The sequence below is a fragment of the Melitaea cinxia genome, chromosome 11 (assembly GCF_905220565.1).
Source record: "Melitaea cinxia chromosome 11, ilMelCinx1.1, whole genome shotgun sequence".
NCBI lineage: Eukaryota > Metazoa > Arthropoda > Insecta > Lepidoptera > Nymphalidae > Melitaea > Melitaea cinxia.
The window spans coordinates 8341659-8360095 of record NC_059404.1 but is presented as its reverse complement, the minus strand read 5'-3'; the positions used below and the strand labels follow the sequence as shown (position 1 = coordinate 8360095).

General features: G+C 31.5%; 1 protein-coding gene across 1 annotated transcript in view; it reads left to right on the top strand.

Moving 5' to 3' along the window:
• The first annotated feature begins 213 nt into the window (after positions 1–213).
• Positions 214–18437, top strand: part of LOC123658047 — a 74979-nt gene continuing 56755 nt past the window's right edge. The window contains exons 1-2 of the mRNA XM_045593530.1: positions 214–492; positions 1013–1274. Of these exons, the coding sequence (XP_045449486.1) occupies positions 1238–1274 (37 nt within the window). The 5' untranslated portion in view covers positions 214–492; positions 1013–1237. The remainder of the gene's footprint in view (positions 493–1012; positions 1275–18437) is intronic.

Sequence of the window (18437 nt, the reverse complement as noted above, 5' to 3'; positions counted from 1 at the left end):
TTTGTGAGGTCATTCACTTAGCCTCATATTATTGAGACTTGCTTGCTGAAAGTACCGCTAACTTTTTGCCTGAGAAAAAAAGATCAACTAATATGTGTATATAAACTAAACTACAAAAACTTAATAAAACATTTTGTGGTCTAGTTCTCTCTTCTTTTTATGCGTATCTAAATATCTTCCCCGTTAATAAAAATTTTAATAAAATATTTGTTTTATTATTTTGTAGTACGCTTTTAATATTATTAGCAAATTAAAAAAAAATATTCAAGGATATGTTTTTAATAATAAAATAGTCTTTACACTTGATAGTTTGCGTATATCGTGTAGTCTATTAAGTTATGCACCCTTATGAATTTAAGTTTTACCGCAAGTAATGGTGACGAAGTTGACTAGAGTGAAGTTAGTACGCATGCGTACATCAGTTACGCGCACTGCGCTTGCGCGTTTGACGTATTTACACGGCGGTGGTGTAGTCAAGATCCGATTAGCAACGTCAGTTTCTTAATTTTTTGTATACAAAACAAATTAAGCTTTTGTATTCTGTGTATTGTACTGCTTGAATTGTGAAAACTCCTGTGTTTGAACTATTAATATTAAATACAAAAAAAAATGGGATTTTCTCTATACATTATTCAATAGGGAAAGTTTTACTAATTTTGTAATCTATTTGTGTAGTGAATATATCCTAATGTTCAATAGATATAAATTATATTTAGTGCTTTGTATTATTTATCAAATCTTAACATGGGCTAGTCGAAGTTTACTCAATTAATCCTGTTCTATTTATATCCTATTCCTGTCATTCCCTGACATGTGTGTCTAACTTCATAATGTTGTGTCCCGCTCACTCGCGGCGCGCTCATTCAAGCGATCATCAGACACCCAATATTCGAATAGGGAATTACGGGATAGTGCACTTAGCGGCTAGCAGCTGTCAATTCAAGCGGTACAACGCAGCTTACGCATGTTTTACTCCTGACAATTATTATTATAAATATTTTTTTCATTGCAGTATCTTTACTTGTGTTTGTTCCGTGCAAAAGCAATGTGGAAAGTGGTTGTTAAGTTTATTTCTTAGTACCTTGTACCCTTTTTGACTTAGAAATCAATGAAAGACGCAAAATGTGAGGTGATTTACCCAGTGTCAAGTGAATTGTGATGAAGGAAGCTGATAAAAGATAGTGCGTTTTTTTTTTTTTAAATCGAACATTCATAAAGGATACATTGGGAAAAGAAAATGCGGATCAAGACTTATACAGATTTTCGCTCCACTGGTAAATATTTTACGATAATTATAAATCAAATCAACATTGAATTTAAAAATAATGAGTTTTTATAAAATTGCAGGTAGGGCTTTTTTTGTTTTTAATGTTTTAGTGTTGTGTAGGTAATGAAAATCATTTAGCGGTGACGCGATCCGTGACTCAGTATTCTGCAAATTTTATCACAATTATAATTGCAGCTGGCTTTCACAATAGTAATATGACGAGGATTTGAAAAACACGTAAAACAATCAATAATTCAACGAAATGTGTACCGAACTTTAGACTTTAATTCAATAACATTAATTATAATTTTGATGTGCAATCAAAGACCGTATTGCTCAGCTAGTAATGCTCAAAGTCTAAAATCAAAAGAATATATATAAAGACTATTTACTTATTTTAAAACAGTTTCAACCTTTGACTTTTAAAAACAAATTCAGTACTATATAGACGACGTTCAATTGCATATAATATTAAAAACAAATTTAATACAATAGATTTATCATTGATTATACAAAAAAACTGCTCCACTCTTACTAAGTAGTATTACCATTATTTTTTCTGTTTTTGTTATAAGATTAAACTAAAGTAATTGCCAGGGGCGTTTAAATGTTTCAAACAGTAGATTGTGATGACTTGTCCCGTCCGACTTGGTCTCTCATTGGCGTAATTGAGGCTGTCGAGGTCGGGCGCGGTTTGATCGCGATCATGAATGCAATAAAACTCAAATAATATAGCGTAGTATGCGGCGGACTGGTTAGGATCACGTCGTCTCTTCTTTCAATATAATTGTAACTAATGATAGCCATAGACGATATGTAAGGGTTGTATTGTTGTATTAAAATTATTTAGAAATCCTAGTATTACTTTGTTGTCATGAATATTATACCTATATCTATACTAGCTGACTCGGCAAACGTTGTCTTGCCGCTAAACGCTATTTGAATATAGGGGTTGGTGGTAGAAGGGTGAAAATTTAAGGTTGTATGTATTTTTCAACGCCAAATCATAATAAAATAAAAAATATATGATTTATCTAAAAGTTAAAAAAATATATATTTAGGGGTGGACTACCCTTAACATTTAGGGGGATGAAAAATAGATGTTGTTCAATTCTCAGACCTACCCAATATGCACACAAAATCGTTCAAGCCGTTTCGGAGGAGTTACTACAAACACCGCGACACGAGAATTTTATATTATACCTATTAGATATTAATACGTAAAGCAAAAACTTTGTACCCTTTTTACGAAAATTGCGCGGACGGAGGAGTATGAAATTTCGCACACTTATAGTTTATATAGAGGCGTGCAGAATAATATTTTTTTTAAATTATGCATAAACATAATTATATTAAATCAATAAAAAAAATTACACACACTACCATGTATTTACACACACATGCATATTTATTTATTTTTTGCTTGACTTGAACTTTACTAAAACTTGAGAATGTCTGGAGCAATTTGGTTAATTTTGATCTTGAAATATTTGTTGAAGTTCAGGGAAGGTTCAGGAATCTTCCTAGCTGTGTAACATCTGATGTTTTTTGTCAAAAAAATTGTCATTTTTGGTTGTCAAATTCACCGGGTCATCTAGTATGAAATACTATGAGTATTATTGAGAATAGAGGTTTCTACGTGACATTGGCGAAATCATCTGTGCTCATTTGGCACTATTGAAAGCCATTTCAACCAGAAGAAGAAGAGAATAGAGGTTTTCAATATATACAATTATTTTAGTTATCAAAGTTTTTGTTTTGATATTACGAGTTTACGACCAATATATACTTCGTGACGTTAAACCACCATAAATAAGATAAAAAATATATAGAGATTTTTGAGATTAAATTTTGTTGTCAGCTTTTTATCTTCCTATAAACAGCGAGATAAGCAAAATATTCAAAACAGCGCAATGTTAGTATAGTGTGATACGAAGTTATGTGGTACTTATTTTCAATAGTCGCTAATTTTCGTTCAATAAATCAAATAATTCTCGTCCGTCCAACGTAATTTATGAGAACAACCCTTCAGATATGAATCATCGCTCTCATACAAACGGGACGTAAACGTTGATGTATAAAACAGACATAGACGACACACACATATGCATTTGTAACTACGATTTATCTAATATCTGATCTATAATTATTCTTAGTCGATTTAAGTTCTTAGCATGTTTTATTCAATCTATCAAATAAAGAATAATTCCCTTATTTTACATTGAAGAAATTGAATTGTTTCATCCATTACTAGGAAGGTTTATCTCGTACATAAGTTATTGATAAATTTATCTCACAACTAGTAGATTCATAGTATGTGGATGGAAATATCTAATATAAGGAGAATTTGATGGAAAAAATGAAAAACATGTTTCATGTTTTTATCAGTTACATGATAGTTATACATCAGATTTAAATTCAGGTTTGAAAATCGTAAATTTTATCCTATTTATAACGGTAGGAATTAGAACGCGAGAAGATTAAATTCCATACATTGCGCGCTAGTTTGTAGTGTCAATAATATATTCGCAGATAACATATTGATTCGGTCAACAATAAAGTAGATCGGAAGTGAGATCCAGGTAGAAGTGGAGTAAACATTGGTATCGCATAGGCTTCGTAGTTTCTCGGCGGCCATTGTTAAGCTAACGAGGCAGTTTGTTAAAACTTATGGCGTTCTATTGTTATTCTCGATACAATGCATAACACTAATCTCTTTGGTCTCCTCAATTAAGAGTACCGACGATATTATAGCATGATTAGTTTGTACCTACATAATGCACGTGACTGCATAACCAACATAGGAAGTCACCAATTAAAAATTCACGTAATAAACTTTTTATCGAAATAGTTTTAGTGTGATCGTTAATGAATAGTTGTACAGAGCTCTTTATTTTAATATTATGATAATTGGAAATAGAATAAGAAAATAATTATAATAGCTAAAAAGATTTATGTCTTTTATTTTACAACTAGTAGTGGTAAGAAGTTTTTTTAAGATTTTTCCCTTTCTTTTACGCATGATCACAGTAGATTGAGTCACGTTTCTACCACGGAAGGCTACCCTTGAAGAACTACACCCTCGTCTGGCGATAGGGGCTTACAATCGATTCCACCCTCGCCTTCGTCTACGTAAACATTGAACTGCGATTACGTACTTGGAAAAATGAAATTGTATGTTTTTATATATATTGAACCTTTTATCGGGATTATATGAATCACATGACTATACATCGGCTATTTTTAGAACGTACGATGTAGGAACCGGTTTTTATTATTTAATCGGCACTTGATCAAGTAATAAAAGGACATTGTTGACACACAAGCGGATAAAGCCACTCGTTAGGAAAATCTACTTCCTATTTTGTAGTTCGTGTGTTACTGTATCTAAACATCTACAAATTCATCAACATTTAACAATGTTGCTTGGCACAGAAAACTGCGCTATCATGAAACGAGTGGTTGGAAATTGAAACGAACAATAAAAACTATACAAAACATTACAGTTTACGTAAGTATACTCTAGTACACGTAGAATTTGTTTTTGAATTTACTTTTATGTAATCATACTATCTATGTTATATAACACCACGAGAAATTTTCCTTTTATTAGCAAGCTTTCATTGATATCCACTTGAAATTGACTTTTGATTGGTTCCGGTTTTTATCAAAACTGACTTTTTTACATATGAATATTAAATATTCTATAAGCGAGATTCGCGTTACATAATGTATTAAAACACGAAATTAAAAAGCTTGAATCGTCCTTATTGTTGAATAGTAAAATCGCGTGTTATGCCTAAATCGACGCTAATAGGTAGGTATTAATACTTTATTTCTATGATTTATAGCAAGATTCTTTACAACCGATTTATTTCGTCGATTAAACAAAATCTTTAAAGCTTTTTGAACTACTCAAAAGGTTTTGAACTACTTACGCGTCTTGACAGTTGAGTGAGAAATGACTATTATGGAAACATTTATTAAATAGACATAAAAGAGTCTGTCTTAGTATGTAGGTGTCTCTGTGACTTGATTTACCTAATGTTACAAGTAATTAAAATTAGTTTGTAGTATGTAAAGTACCTCATTACTATGACGCACTATGAGATATTATGACATTAAAGTAATAATAAAAATGTCAAACTAAACTGTCCTTATCCAAAAGTAAAAAAGTCAATGGTCAAGAGAAGGCAAACATGAAACGCTACAGGTTCCAAAAAAGGTAGCATCAGTTATGTTGACTCCGACAAGGTGTTTCTGAACCAGGTGATATAAGCCTGCATCTGCTACATTGTATTTTTACATAAAAATATAAAAACAAATAAAAAGTTCACGAAATGTTCATAATTAATTTTAAGGTATTTTTAATTAGCGATTAAAGATAGGTATTATTAAAAAAGTATAAATAAGCATAAAATGCCTTATTCGTAAAATTGTGTATAATGAGTAAGCGGAAAATATTAAAAAAACGTGACCGACGTTATAATTTACATACAAATATATATAAAACATACAAATTAGGTACTTACTTTATTGTGTTTTCTCTAGTCTCTAGTGATATGTAATAAATATATCTGTGTCGTAACACCAGTAAAATAAAAAGTTAAGTTAAATAAAGAATTGACACTAAGCCGTAGCTGAAATACTATGGATGGAATTTTAAGCTCTAAAAGTAAAACCTTTTTTGACAAAAGCTCAACCGTCTGGAACTCAATATACACACCCAAAAACCTTCAAAAATAAAAAGCCAAAAATAATACATTCGTACTAAGTAACTATTATCACATTATATCGCCTAAACTAAGATTGAGATAAATTATCAAATTTTTTTATGACCTGCTATTGGTAAAATATATTCCAACAAATACAACAAAACGTTATTATTATAACTGCGTTTTTTTTTTGTATCAATTAGTAAGTAATTGAATCATCATCATCATCACATCAGCCTTTCGCACTACACTACTCGACAAAGGCCTCCACAAGTTCACGCCAAAAATGGCGTGAACTCATGTGTTTTGCCCATAGTCACCACGCTGGGCAGGCGAGTTGGTGACCACAGGGCTGGCTTTGTCGCACCGAAGACGCTGCTGCCCATCTTCGGCCTTTATATTTCAAAGCCAGCCGTTGGATGGTTATCCTGTCATCGGTCGGCTTTTTAAGTTCCAAGGTAGTAGTGGAACTCTGTTATCCCTTAGTCGCCTCTTACGACACCCACGGGAAGAGAGGGAGTGGCTATATCCTTTAATGCCGTAACCACAGAGCATTTGCAGCAGCAATTGAATATAGCACATAAATTTTCATCAATAGCCAATGCGTTCCTGCTTCCATTGAACGAAGTACTCTTAAAAAACATAAATTACACCTCTATGTGTCTAAATTGCTTAGGGCTACATACATTCTGTAAATCCAGAGGCTTTATTAAATCGACTTCTTTCTTCTTTTAAATCGTACCCTTTCTTAATTAAATCTCTAGTACCTATCACATTTTTATTACATATTTCAATATAAATAATTTTATATTACTTACAATTATTTTTCTAAACAAGTAATTATTACAAATTTGTAGTTTTATTTAACCAGTAATTCTTAATATAACTACATTAATAAATGATTTTTCGTGTATTTCTAGCGATAATAAATACGCCTTGAAACTTGTTTTGGATAATTTCCTGGAATCCGAGGTTGGGGTGAACTAAAGCGGTCTCGTACGCACTCCCACTGTCTGAGTCGATATCATATCTATAACTTACGGCATTCAGAAATAAATCTTATTGTAGTTGAAATAAAGTTTATCTTGCTTTGCACAATTGAAAAGGAATAAATTGTGACTTTCTCGGCTTCACCTTAAGAAACTTTGATGATATTGTACCTACTTATTATAAGCTTTGAGCTCTTGATTAAAAAACAAAAATATTTATATTCTGAAACTAAAAAAAACTTAATATATCGACCATTTTGAAACACATACCTATATGAAATAAATATATTGTATATTATTTATCCGTACGAAGTAAAAAATGAAATAGAATTATCTTGAATTTACATTTTAAGCGCGCATTAAATTAAAACACTTTAATACTTAAGTATGATTGAGAATGTTAGAGCCCTTTAGATGAGGAAGGCTGATATTACTCTGGAAAGTTGTTACGGCCCCTAGCCGGGAGCGAGGGACTTAGCGTGACAGTTTTATTAATTTATTTCTGGCACCATAGAAACATTGTTAATAATAACCATTATAATATTTAATTTGTGCGTTTTAAAAAACGAGTTTCAATAACCAAGAGCAAATAATGCATAGTTTGATGAGTAAGAATTCACTGGAATTGTCAGTACCAAGTAAAACTGTTGCGATATGACGTCGCTTCTCTCAAATTGCAAGCGAAAAGCCTACCGATATCTAGGTCATAACGAGCTCAACGCACTTGAGATGAGCGATGACGTCGCAATTGCACTGCAAAAATGGTCTGTGGTATAACAATAAAATTCACTTTCGAAACCAATGGAATTTACTTACTGTCTTACATGAATAAGGAATAAGTTTCCTTTCGGTACATGATTAAATCGCACATTTGTTGGCTTCGCGACGTTTGGCGGGACGCCAACTTTTCCTTGCAATTTTATTACTCGCCGGCTCGATACATGGACATTTTGCAGTCACATTCTAGACAAGATAATAACCTATCAGTTCAACAGCCTATGTACACGAACTTATACAACTTTCACCAGCGTATATGCCTCCCACATTACTATTCAACCAAAATCGACTAATAACAACGCATACGGCTAATAATATCTACGCTAAAGGACAATTGTGCAAAAACATTTAATCCTTTATGAGTATTTTATTTTACTACCATTACAGTTTTTCGTATAATTTTTATTATAATAAGTAATAAATATTTTATAACAACTAATATTGTAATAAATTATTTGCTTGATACCAAAGGAAATGGTACGTGTATTAGCAAAATGCACGACCCAGTTCACTACAGTATGGCGTAATGTAGAGCAAGGTTTAATTCTTATAAAATCTATTGTTTTAGGGTGTCAAATATTTGATTTTGAAAATTTATCTGGTCTTGTCTTTATTTGAACTTATGCTAAATTAATTTCTTGCTTAAAAACAGTACATACATATCTAATTGTAATGTAAATAAAAGATGTCAGGATAAATAATTGTCTCTTTGTATCTCTTATACGATACACAAGTAACTAAAATTTAAAATACATAATTAAAATCATGGATATGCACAATAATATGAGATTAAATTGCTTTATGAACACTTATAAAAATTGAATCCTATACTCTTGTTATATATAAGTGGATCTAAAAATACTGCGAAAGAATTTTATTCACATGCTCTCAAGACGTAAAACAGACTGTGGCATATCTGTCAGACATTATGAAGTGTGAAATACATCACTATCTCAAGATATACAAACGAAATATATATATAAGCGAATAGGCCTTAAGGCGCGTCCCTACTTAATCGTGAGGATTTTTTAAAGTATTAACAGCGAAATTAGCAGGTCTCGCCTTGAAGCAGTATAAATGCACTACTAATGCGATAAAACGAAAAGAACAAGTATTTTGTGACTTACGGTAACATAAGACAAATCCTTCATTTAACGTCTTAATTTTCGTTAACTGTTCAATTATCAAATACAGTAATTATTGGAGTCGTATTACTTAGGATAATTGGAGTTCAATCTACTACGCTGTGTATATGATAAGTGGATAGTTGGGTACTAGAACAACTTTAAAAATCAGTGGTCCGGACCTTATATAGGTACAGGTTTTTATAAAATTATAACTTATACATAGGTATAATATGATATGTTCTGGCTGACTGGTTCGTCAATGCTACCAAAAAACGAAACCGGACATAAAATTCGCGAATGTTCTTATTTCTTTATCGAGAAGCTGAAGACAGCGTAGATTGCAGAGATGGGCCCACACAATAATAAACATATTTTTTTAACTTTTCGTTCCACTTCCCTATGTTATTCTCTTCAAAAAATTGAAGATTTCAATTCGAAGTTCATATTATCGTTCGATAGTTTAATTACTACTATTAATCGCCACGAAAAATCTAAGGACAATGTATATACCTAATAAGTAGAATATAAAGTCTCAAAGAAACCATTTTATTTTCTTGAAAACGTTATATCCGGAACATATTTGAATTGCGACGCCGTCCAATTAGTTACTTGATATTTGCTAACGTATCTTGCCAATTATTTCGAAAACTATAAAACGTAACCATATACTCCTTGTTTTAACTTCCTCGTTTCTTTGACAAACGACTAACTGTCAAACTGTCAGGTCTTTCTGCCTGCGTTTTATCTGGTTCTATATTTTATAAGAATAATGTCGTTTGATTTTCTCGATAATATTCAGTTTAATACATCTTGATATCATATCAGTATCAATATTTATAACGCCCTTTAGCGCAGTTGGCTTCTCTCTCCAGGGTTGTGGTTTCGATTTCTGAATAAGAAATAGTAAATATTAGTAATATTAGGCAATAGATTAGCTCTACTTTGGAAAAGTCGATCGTGTGTGTATACATATGTATAAAAATAAAAATAAAATCACAACATTATACCAAACTGTTTTAACGGTATCGCAATTAAGACATTAAACCAAAAATAATGAATAATTTGAAATCTGAACAGTATCAACATAAATTTGTTAAAGTGGTTAATCTTAGTCTTTTCAACTTTTTATGTATTCATACTTACCTACTTATACAGCGTGGATACAGTTAATATTGCTATGGGTAACTTACTCTGACGAATTATAACAATGCACGACACGCATCAAATTTCATTTGAATCGGGTATCTCGCCAGAAGTTAGTACTAATTATACGGTATTTCATTACTTAGAATACCTACTTCTACTTTATGCGGTAGTGGCCGCAGATCATGTCACCGCATTTGATTGGTTTAACCTACCCAGAGTCATCGAAATATCAATTACAACACTGTTTGTGTCATTAATATTAGAACATAATGGGATTATCGCAATTTTATTGCACGTTCATTTTCCGCCCACCGGATCTGATCGATATGTATTGTGCCAAGAGCGGTCTTGCCAAGGTGTATGCCGCGGGTGCGCCTACATTGACTGTCTTTTATTTTTAAACCTCACGCAAACAAACGAAATATTAACCCACTATGGATTGATATAACGACACATTCATATTATTATTATTATAAGATTTGCTCAGATTGATTTATAATATATTTGTCTTCATCAATATTGAATTATGGAAAACAATTATTAAGCAATTCGACGAAACAATAGCATTGTGAAATGTAATTATTTCAGTCATCGAGCATTATCACCGGATAACCCTTACTCAATTACCGAATTGAGTAAGGGTAAGATCTCTTTATGTTGCCCAACGAAATGTATAAGTCTTCGAACAGTTTCGTGTCTTAAGAATTACTATTATTTTACGTTTTTGTTCAGGCACTTTTCCGTTCACAAATATGTGCCTATAATATAAAGAAAAGCTTAGATAATTAACTTTGTTTAATGAAGATAAAAATTTAATTGTATTTTCCGTTATCTAAACAATAATAACTTGTTGTTTGGATAACGGAAATCACAAAATACTCTTTTATTACTTTATTCGTACAAAGGATGGTCGTGGAAAAAAATTAAAGTGTTATTTTTTTCTCACAATAAAAAACCTAACCTCATTTATAAATAAACTTATTTTTGAGTTTAAATAAACGTCGTAATATCTATAAAAGTAGTGATTATACCTAAAAGAATCTATATCTTATGTCTGAGGTGTATGGTGTCAATAATGGAACATTTAGGTGATAATAAAACCCGCAATGTGTTTACCGATCTATAATTAAAGCCCTACTGTGAAACTGACCTACTTTATAGCGAACGACAAACAGCATGACATTGTTTGTTGTAGAATATAATTACCTTATTTTCAGCCTTAAATGACGAGTAAATTAATCATTAAAATTTATTATCCCTAACTATAAATAATGTCACTATTAAACCTGATCTAGTTGCTATGCATGCCTATTGAACAAAACTAAAACATAAGACCGACTGATACCTGTGACACAACACTCGAACTTAGGATTTAATTCCTAAGTGTCGCTAATGCATAATATGTTTTAAATTATTTCAAAGTGTATATACAAATTATTTTGTGATTCGAAATTAACGTTAACTCTTTTAACTGAAGGTCGTCTGGCCGTCAAAGATTAATTGTGTTTAACCCTGACGAAACCAAATTTAGGCGTTTAGTGTTGGTCAATAAAAGGTCTAGCTTATATTGCATGACTATTTCAACCAGTTGGCTGCGATATGTTCTAACGGACTTCAAAAAGGAGGAGGTTCACAGTTCGATTTTTTTTTGCTTTACTTGTAATTACCTCAGAACTTTTTACTGGGTGGACCGATTTTGATCATTCTTTTTTTAATCGAAAGGTGATGTGTGTCATGTAGTTCTCTTTAAATATAATCGAGATCTGATTAGTACTTTTAGTCATCTCTAATAATGCCTATTTATTTGACTATTTTTTCATCTACCCGCGTTGTATTACTAGTCGATGTAATTGAAGTCGGTAAGTCGGTTTTCTTTTCAATTGCGAGCAAAAACGATTATTTACAATTGATAACTACTTACTTACTATAAAACCGCAAAACTAATTTAAAATGAAAATGTAGGTATTATCTTTCTATGTTATGAGAAAATTCAATTATATTTTCATTTCTGTTTAATTAATAAAAATTCTAATGTTTATAAAATGATGAGCAGAATTTTTAATATTTTTATTACGGAAATTCTCTCTGATAAACAGTATTTTAGTTTTTTCCCAGTCTTACTGTGAATTAGTAATTCACTGTACAGAAGCTTTAAAATTATAATTGTTAACGTTCACAGTCCATGACGATAAAGCAAAGTGTATTTGCGTCGTGGGAATAACGCCATTTTGCTCGTTTAGTGGGTATTGCATCTCTCTTCAATACAATGAGGCTTTAATCCGACAGGTTTATATCTTACATGTCAATTGCTTTAATGATTAAATTCGGAGTCAATTACTGTGAGCGGCCAGCGGTCAACTATTGTGTTACTTTTTACTAACATTGGTTCAAGGTAAAATTTACTGTAGTAAATCATACTTTACTGAACAAAACAAAAATTGTTGGATATAACGTATTTACACCTTGTGTATAAAATTGTCTATCTGTACAATTTCACTTTTTCTAAAAATTTTGAAACTGAGGTTTTTTTGTTTGGGCGTTTACCACGGTAATATAACTAAGAACTTATTTCAAAATTTATAACATGTGCTGCACGTTCGTGTACGTAGCCATAGGCATTTGTGTATAGTTTTGCAAGCTTAGCGGAAGAGTATCATAACTCAGTCAGTTATTTAGAACTAGATTCGTCCGAGAACCAACCACAAGGCGCGAGAACGACGTCTTTCAAGTTCGCGATTGACCGCTACTAGCAAAGCGGTCTACTAGCAAATGATGTGAACATACAAAATAATACGATTTGTGAATATATCTACATATATTATGTATTATAGAATGCAAATAACGGTTCCGTTACCGTTTGCTACAGGCGGAGGCAAAAGACGCTACATGAGTTTTAAGCCTAAACCATAACACCCTCGAAATAATTAATTTATTTCGAGGATGTTGTGGCTTAGACAAGCTTTCCGGTTTGCGATTACAGCCAATTTTCTTCATTTGAGGAATGCAATACTCTGTACCTTCGTTAGTGTCGCCCTAAGCTTAGGTTTTCGCTGTATGATGTCAAATTATTGACGAAAAAAAATTAAAATAAGTTCTAATAATAAAGAAGCTATAATATATTACTTCAAATTAATATTTTTCCAATTTTTTAACTTTTCTTTTTAGACAAAACTTTTTCTTATTGAATATTGATTAAGTACCTAGGTACTAAATACATATCAAAATATGTAGCTTAAAACTGTAATTTCTGTAAATATTATTTCAAGTATCTGTTTATAGATATTCAAATTTTGCTATAAATGGATCGCTGAATCATAGCAAATGAGATCACAACATCACATATAATTGACATAAAGAACAGCTAACAATATGCAAATATACAACAACACATCTCATTATAGAATAGAATGTAGGCTTTGAACTTATAAATATTAATTTTGTGTTATTGTGTACATTATGTATTTATTCTATTTTAACAATACATTAGAATGAAATACAACGAGTATTTCCGTACTTTTGATAAGTACTCGTATGTAGAATAAATAATTAAAAAAAATTGTGCTAATCTTGAGAATTTCTCAGGAGGAGGTTTTAAAATATCTACTTTAAGGAAATCTTATATAGGAATGGTAACACCTTAATATAATTATAATATTAAGGTGTTACCATTCCTATATAAGATTTCCTTGATGATTAAAATTCCTATGATAATTAAAAGATCATATAATTTTGTGCTGTCTAAAAGGAGCGATAAAAGCAGTTGATTGGAGATAATTTAAGTCAGTTTACGTGCGTTTTCCCTTCAGGGAGTTAAATGTCAATTAATTTGAGAAACCTCGAAAAAAGGCGTCTAACACAGCAAAAAATTTACATGAAGTCTTTCAGATATCCTGGTAATATTATAAATGTAAAAGTTTGTGAGGATGTATGTATGTATGTGTATGTCTTTCGAGCATAAACTACTCAATTGATTCTAATTAATCTTGTATACCATAAATAACTGGAGCTCGAGAATGACACGTGTAGGTACATTTTATCCCGATATTCTCACAGGATCGGAAATTATGCTGGTGGAAATGCGGGGCACAGCTAGTAGCATACTTTTAGATACTATAATAGATATACATATGTACATATTTAAGAATATGTAGCTTGAAAGTTGTAACTACCCTCCTTTTACTACTTTGCACTAAGTGCTCCTCTTTATGAAGAGAACTTAAAGCTTAAACCACGACAACACAGGTTCATAATGCATATTTTCAAAGTTTGAATATTTCTCTACTTTAACCTATTTTCCTAGAGATTACTTTGAAATTAAGAGCTTTAAAAGGATCTGCAAAGTTATAAATTAAGCTATATCGGCTGAATAAGTATATGACTAGAGATTTCAAAGATACTTGATAAGAGTATCGCACTTTAGTTTCATTAAAAAGTAACTTACCATCGTATCATCTAGCATTGTTACAAGTGTATAAGTGGTTTTAAAATAAAATTGCGTCAAATATCGATTGTTAGGGTCTAGCTTAGAGTTAAAATAACTAACTATAAACAAATATAATCATTTGACACTAATTTGACGTTGCATGCAGCTATTGACACGATAAGATTTCAAGTAGGTGTTTAGGTACACTTGGTCTGCATAGTATCCAATTGCAAGTTGCAACCTACATGTTGCTATTTCCTATAAGCGTGTAAATATTGATCAACTTAGAAGATATTACTTATACTTTATATTTTTAAAGGAATCGATCGAATATGACACCTATTATATATTTGTGACAGAACATAAAATAAAAATAAGGTCAAGACCATACAAATGAAATTATTTCAAGCCATCTGTTGTTGTTATGTTTAATGATTCTCTTAATTTGGTAAACCTTCAAAAGTATCAAAGTTAAATATTGACATGTCTACTTGTTGAGGAAATTAATGAATTTCTCAATTATTATTAAGCAAATATCGTTGCCCGCAGCGAAAATATATTGAAAATAGTAGTTATTGCAAGCGGGTGGTGGGCGACGGTTATGGCAGGATCGTTTTGATATAATACATGCGCAAATTATAGGCTATACGTCGTTCTTTATCAATAACCATCTGGTTTTAGTTCTACTTCGAGAGAAGGGCGGATATGAGATATTAGATATATGTAATAGCAGGACGCGCTAAAATTGATACTATGAAAGAGAAGATTTACTAGAATTTCATACAATTCTTGCAATTAAATTAGTTTAATCACTACTTAAATTTTAATTTCTTTTCGTGCAACTCTGCGCTAATGGAATAGATTTTTAAAGCACTAAAGTCTTTATGATTGTAACACGTTCGAAAGTTAAACACCAAGCGCCTATATCAACGCTACACTTCTTTACAGCCAAGGTATATAAAGGTATATTAAAAACCCACTGGCCATGACAGCGCTGACATGACGCGTGTGTGCGTGTGTGCGTATGCGGGTTATCAAAGTAAAATCTGCCAGACCCCTGTCTGATCGAATGAAACATTCGTCTTGTTGATGCGACCCACGTTCTGGAATGCTTTTGATAGCAACGATACATATATATGTATGTATATTATAACGTAATCCAATGTCTGGGAAAATTACATTAGTTTGAGACCTAGTACCTAGAGGTTACAAAAGGATTTGAAGTGTTTTACTTTTATACGTTTAGGTATAACGCTTTGATATCGTTAGGGAATATGTAATTATAAAATAATATTTTGTTTTAACGTAATAACAATATTTGAAGATCAAACGTGTAACCATATTATGTTGTTTTAATTGAAATTCATTTTAATTGACAGAAATAATTTGTGTACATATCAATTTTTCAATTATAATTAATTATTTTATGATAAATACATTTTAAAGTCAAATAAATGCTTGCATTTAATAATTAAATATTACAGTAAGTGATGACTCACCGAGATATAATCCGCTTTTTAAGCCCTTAGAGGGCTTGTCTTATAAATTAATTAGCGCGTTAAATTTTTAACCTCACTTTGAATAATTGAATAGGGTAGATATGTTTGTCATTTGTAGCATTTACGTTTTATTAACTAATTATAAGATGTATTTAGGTACACTTGTTTATAATATGACTTCTTGGCTACTTGCCTGTGAATTTCAAATATATTTCAAGTGCCAAGGTTTAAAGTCGCCGTTACTACTAATAATAATAGTTGAATAATAACCTTGTTGTCGTATAAAGGCTGTATTTAGATTAATTGCTTATGTCTTAAATTAATAACCGTATAAATGTCTTAGTGCTCCTTAAAAAGCTATTAAGAGTAAGAGAGAGCTAGGTGACGAGTTTCTATCGTGAAACGGACGATGGCTCATATAATACGTATTTGGTAGAGCAGGCTGGCTGCCTGAGCCTGAGATGTGTCAATAAAAAGTTGTTTATGTAACTTTCTAGAGAAATTAATGTTATCCACGTATTATTAGGCTGTAGCAATCATATAAAGCAGAAATACATAACGCATTATTACGGTTTTTTAGTGAAGTACCGAACATAAAATTTGGTATTTTACTGATCTATATTTGTAGTATGCACGCTATTTCATGCGATCGCAAAAACTAAACACATTCTTTATTACAAATAAATTTATAATTATTAAGCATAGAAATTTACATATTATTTCTTATTTATTTAAGTTTAGGTGTTTTCATTTCAGCCTTATTATGTAGGAAATAAATAATAATCAAAGAAAATAATTTTATTGTTTCCGCCGTGATCTGTTTTCAAGAATGTGTAGGATAAAATAAAAACAGTAAATGTAGGAGTGACTTCAATGCTCAAAAGACACTAATATTTTATATTGACAGTGGTTTTATTGTAAATTCGGAAGTATGTCACAGAGAAACAAGTTTTATGTTTGCAAAAAACTCGAAACAATTCGGTACACTTTTCATAGTTCTAACGGTACGGCACGCTAATTTACAAAGTAACGTTTTGTATCGCTATGTTTTTTATGTAAGTAGGTATATGAATGTTTAAGTTATTCTTTTACTTATTTCACGCCTATGTAATATATTTTGTATGCTACTTTCGCAGAGACAATGAATGGCCTCCGACTCCTGCTTTGGAAAGTGATCACCCACTGCCTACATTACTAGTGACACTGGCGAAAGTTACTTTTTTGTTTGACGAAATCCGTGTCATATTCCTGCGTCAATATTGATTTGAGCGGATGATTTTCTTAAGTTCTAATGGATTAAGGAATAAAATATGAGAAATTTTCAAAGTCTAATTTTGATATTATAACATTGTAAACTTTTTTTTTACGTCTAAAAACACCAAATTTTACCTCATAAACATTACATATCAGGCATACATAATTTAAGTATGTTAATACTTAGCCAGATGTGAGATACGCTTTACAGCAGTAGAAATTGACGGGTTCGATGTTCTTGTGTCATTTCATATATCAATAGAGTTCATTCAATTAAGCCCGCATTTCGTCGTCCCTTAATTACCAACACTTAAAAATTTAATACCGCCTAAACACAGAGTCATTTGTTTTTTATTTTTATTTTATTACTTTACAATTTTTAAAACAATTGCATAATTTTACGCAAAATGTTATTTCATAGTATACATACTTGTAAACTTTTAACTTCAGGCTTACCTGTAAATGCATCTTTTCACGGTTCACGCTCTGCTGACGCTCTGACATCTTCATGTACCTCAGAAATGTTTAATGTAATCCCATCTCTAAAACAAACACAAACGTTTTAATTCAGTTTTACATTTGTCCCCGAGTGTGCGAAGCTCGAGAACTAGCGAGGTGAACAACTAGCTCATCAAGAAAAGTGTCCTTCATACTTTGTTTTCAGAGTTGGTTTACAATTTTCATTACAATCCTCGTACGATCTGACTGTGTGGTCGTTTGTGTATCATCTATTATTAGTGACTATTAATGCTGTGTCAGCGTCAATTGATACCTCTATCACGTTAGCGCCATTCCTCGGTAAGTGGAGACATGTAATACATGATAATTTCTTAGAAATTAATTAGATTAAACCGGTTGCATGTTTCTTGAAGTGCATAATTAAGAAATATATTTTAATTGAAATCCTACCAAACCAGATGACGAGTGATTTCTCCAGAAAGCAGTTTTTGATTACTCCTACCTCCTCCTACTTAATGAAAACCCGTTAATGGGCGTTTAATTTGGATATAACCGGATGTTATGCAAGCTAAGGATAAAACAATTAGTTACATAACTAATCGGAGAGTCACGTACGGACATTATCTACATTAAAGATAATAATGACATTATCAATCACTTTATTTTATTCCGATTGATTTATTTGACGTTTTTTATTTGTGTTACGCAACTATCGTACACTTACTTGATAAAATTGAATGAATCTTGTCTCATTATTTACATTTACTTTTTTAGAAGTGTT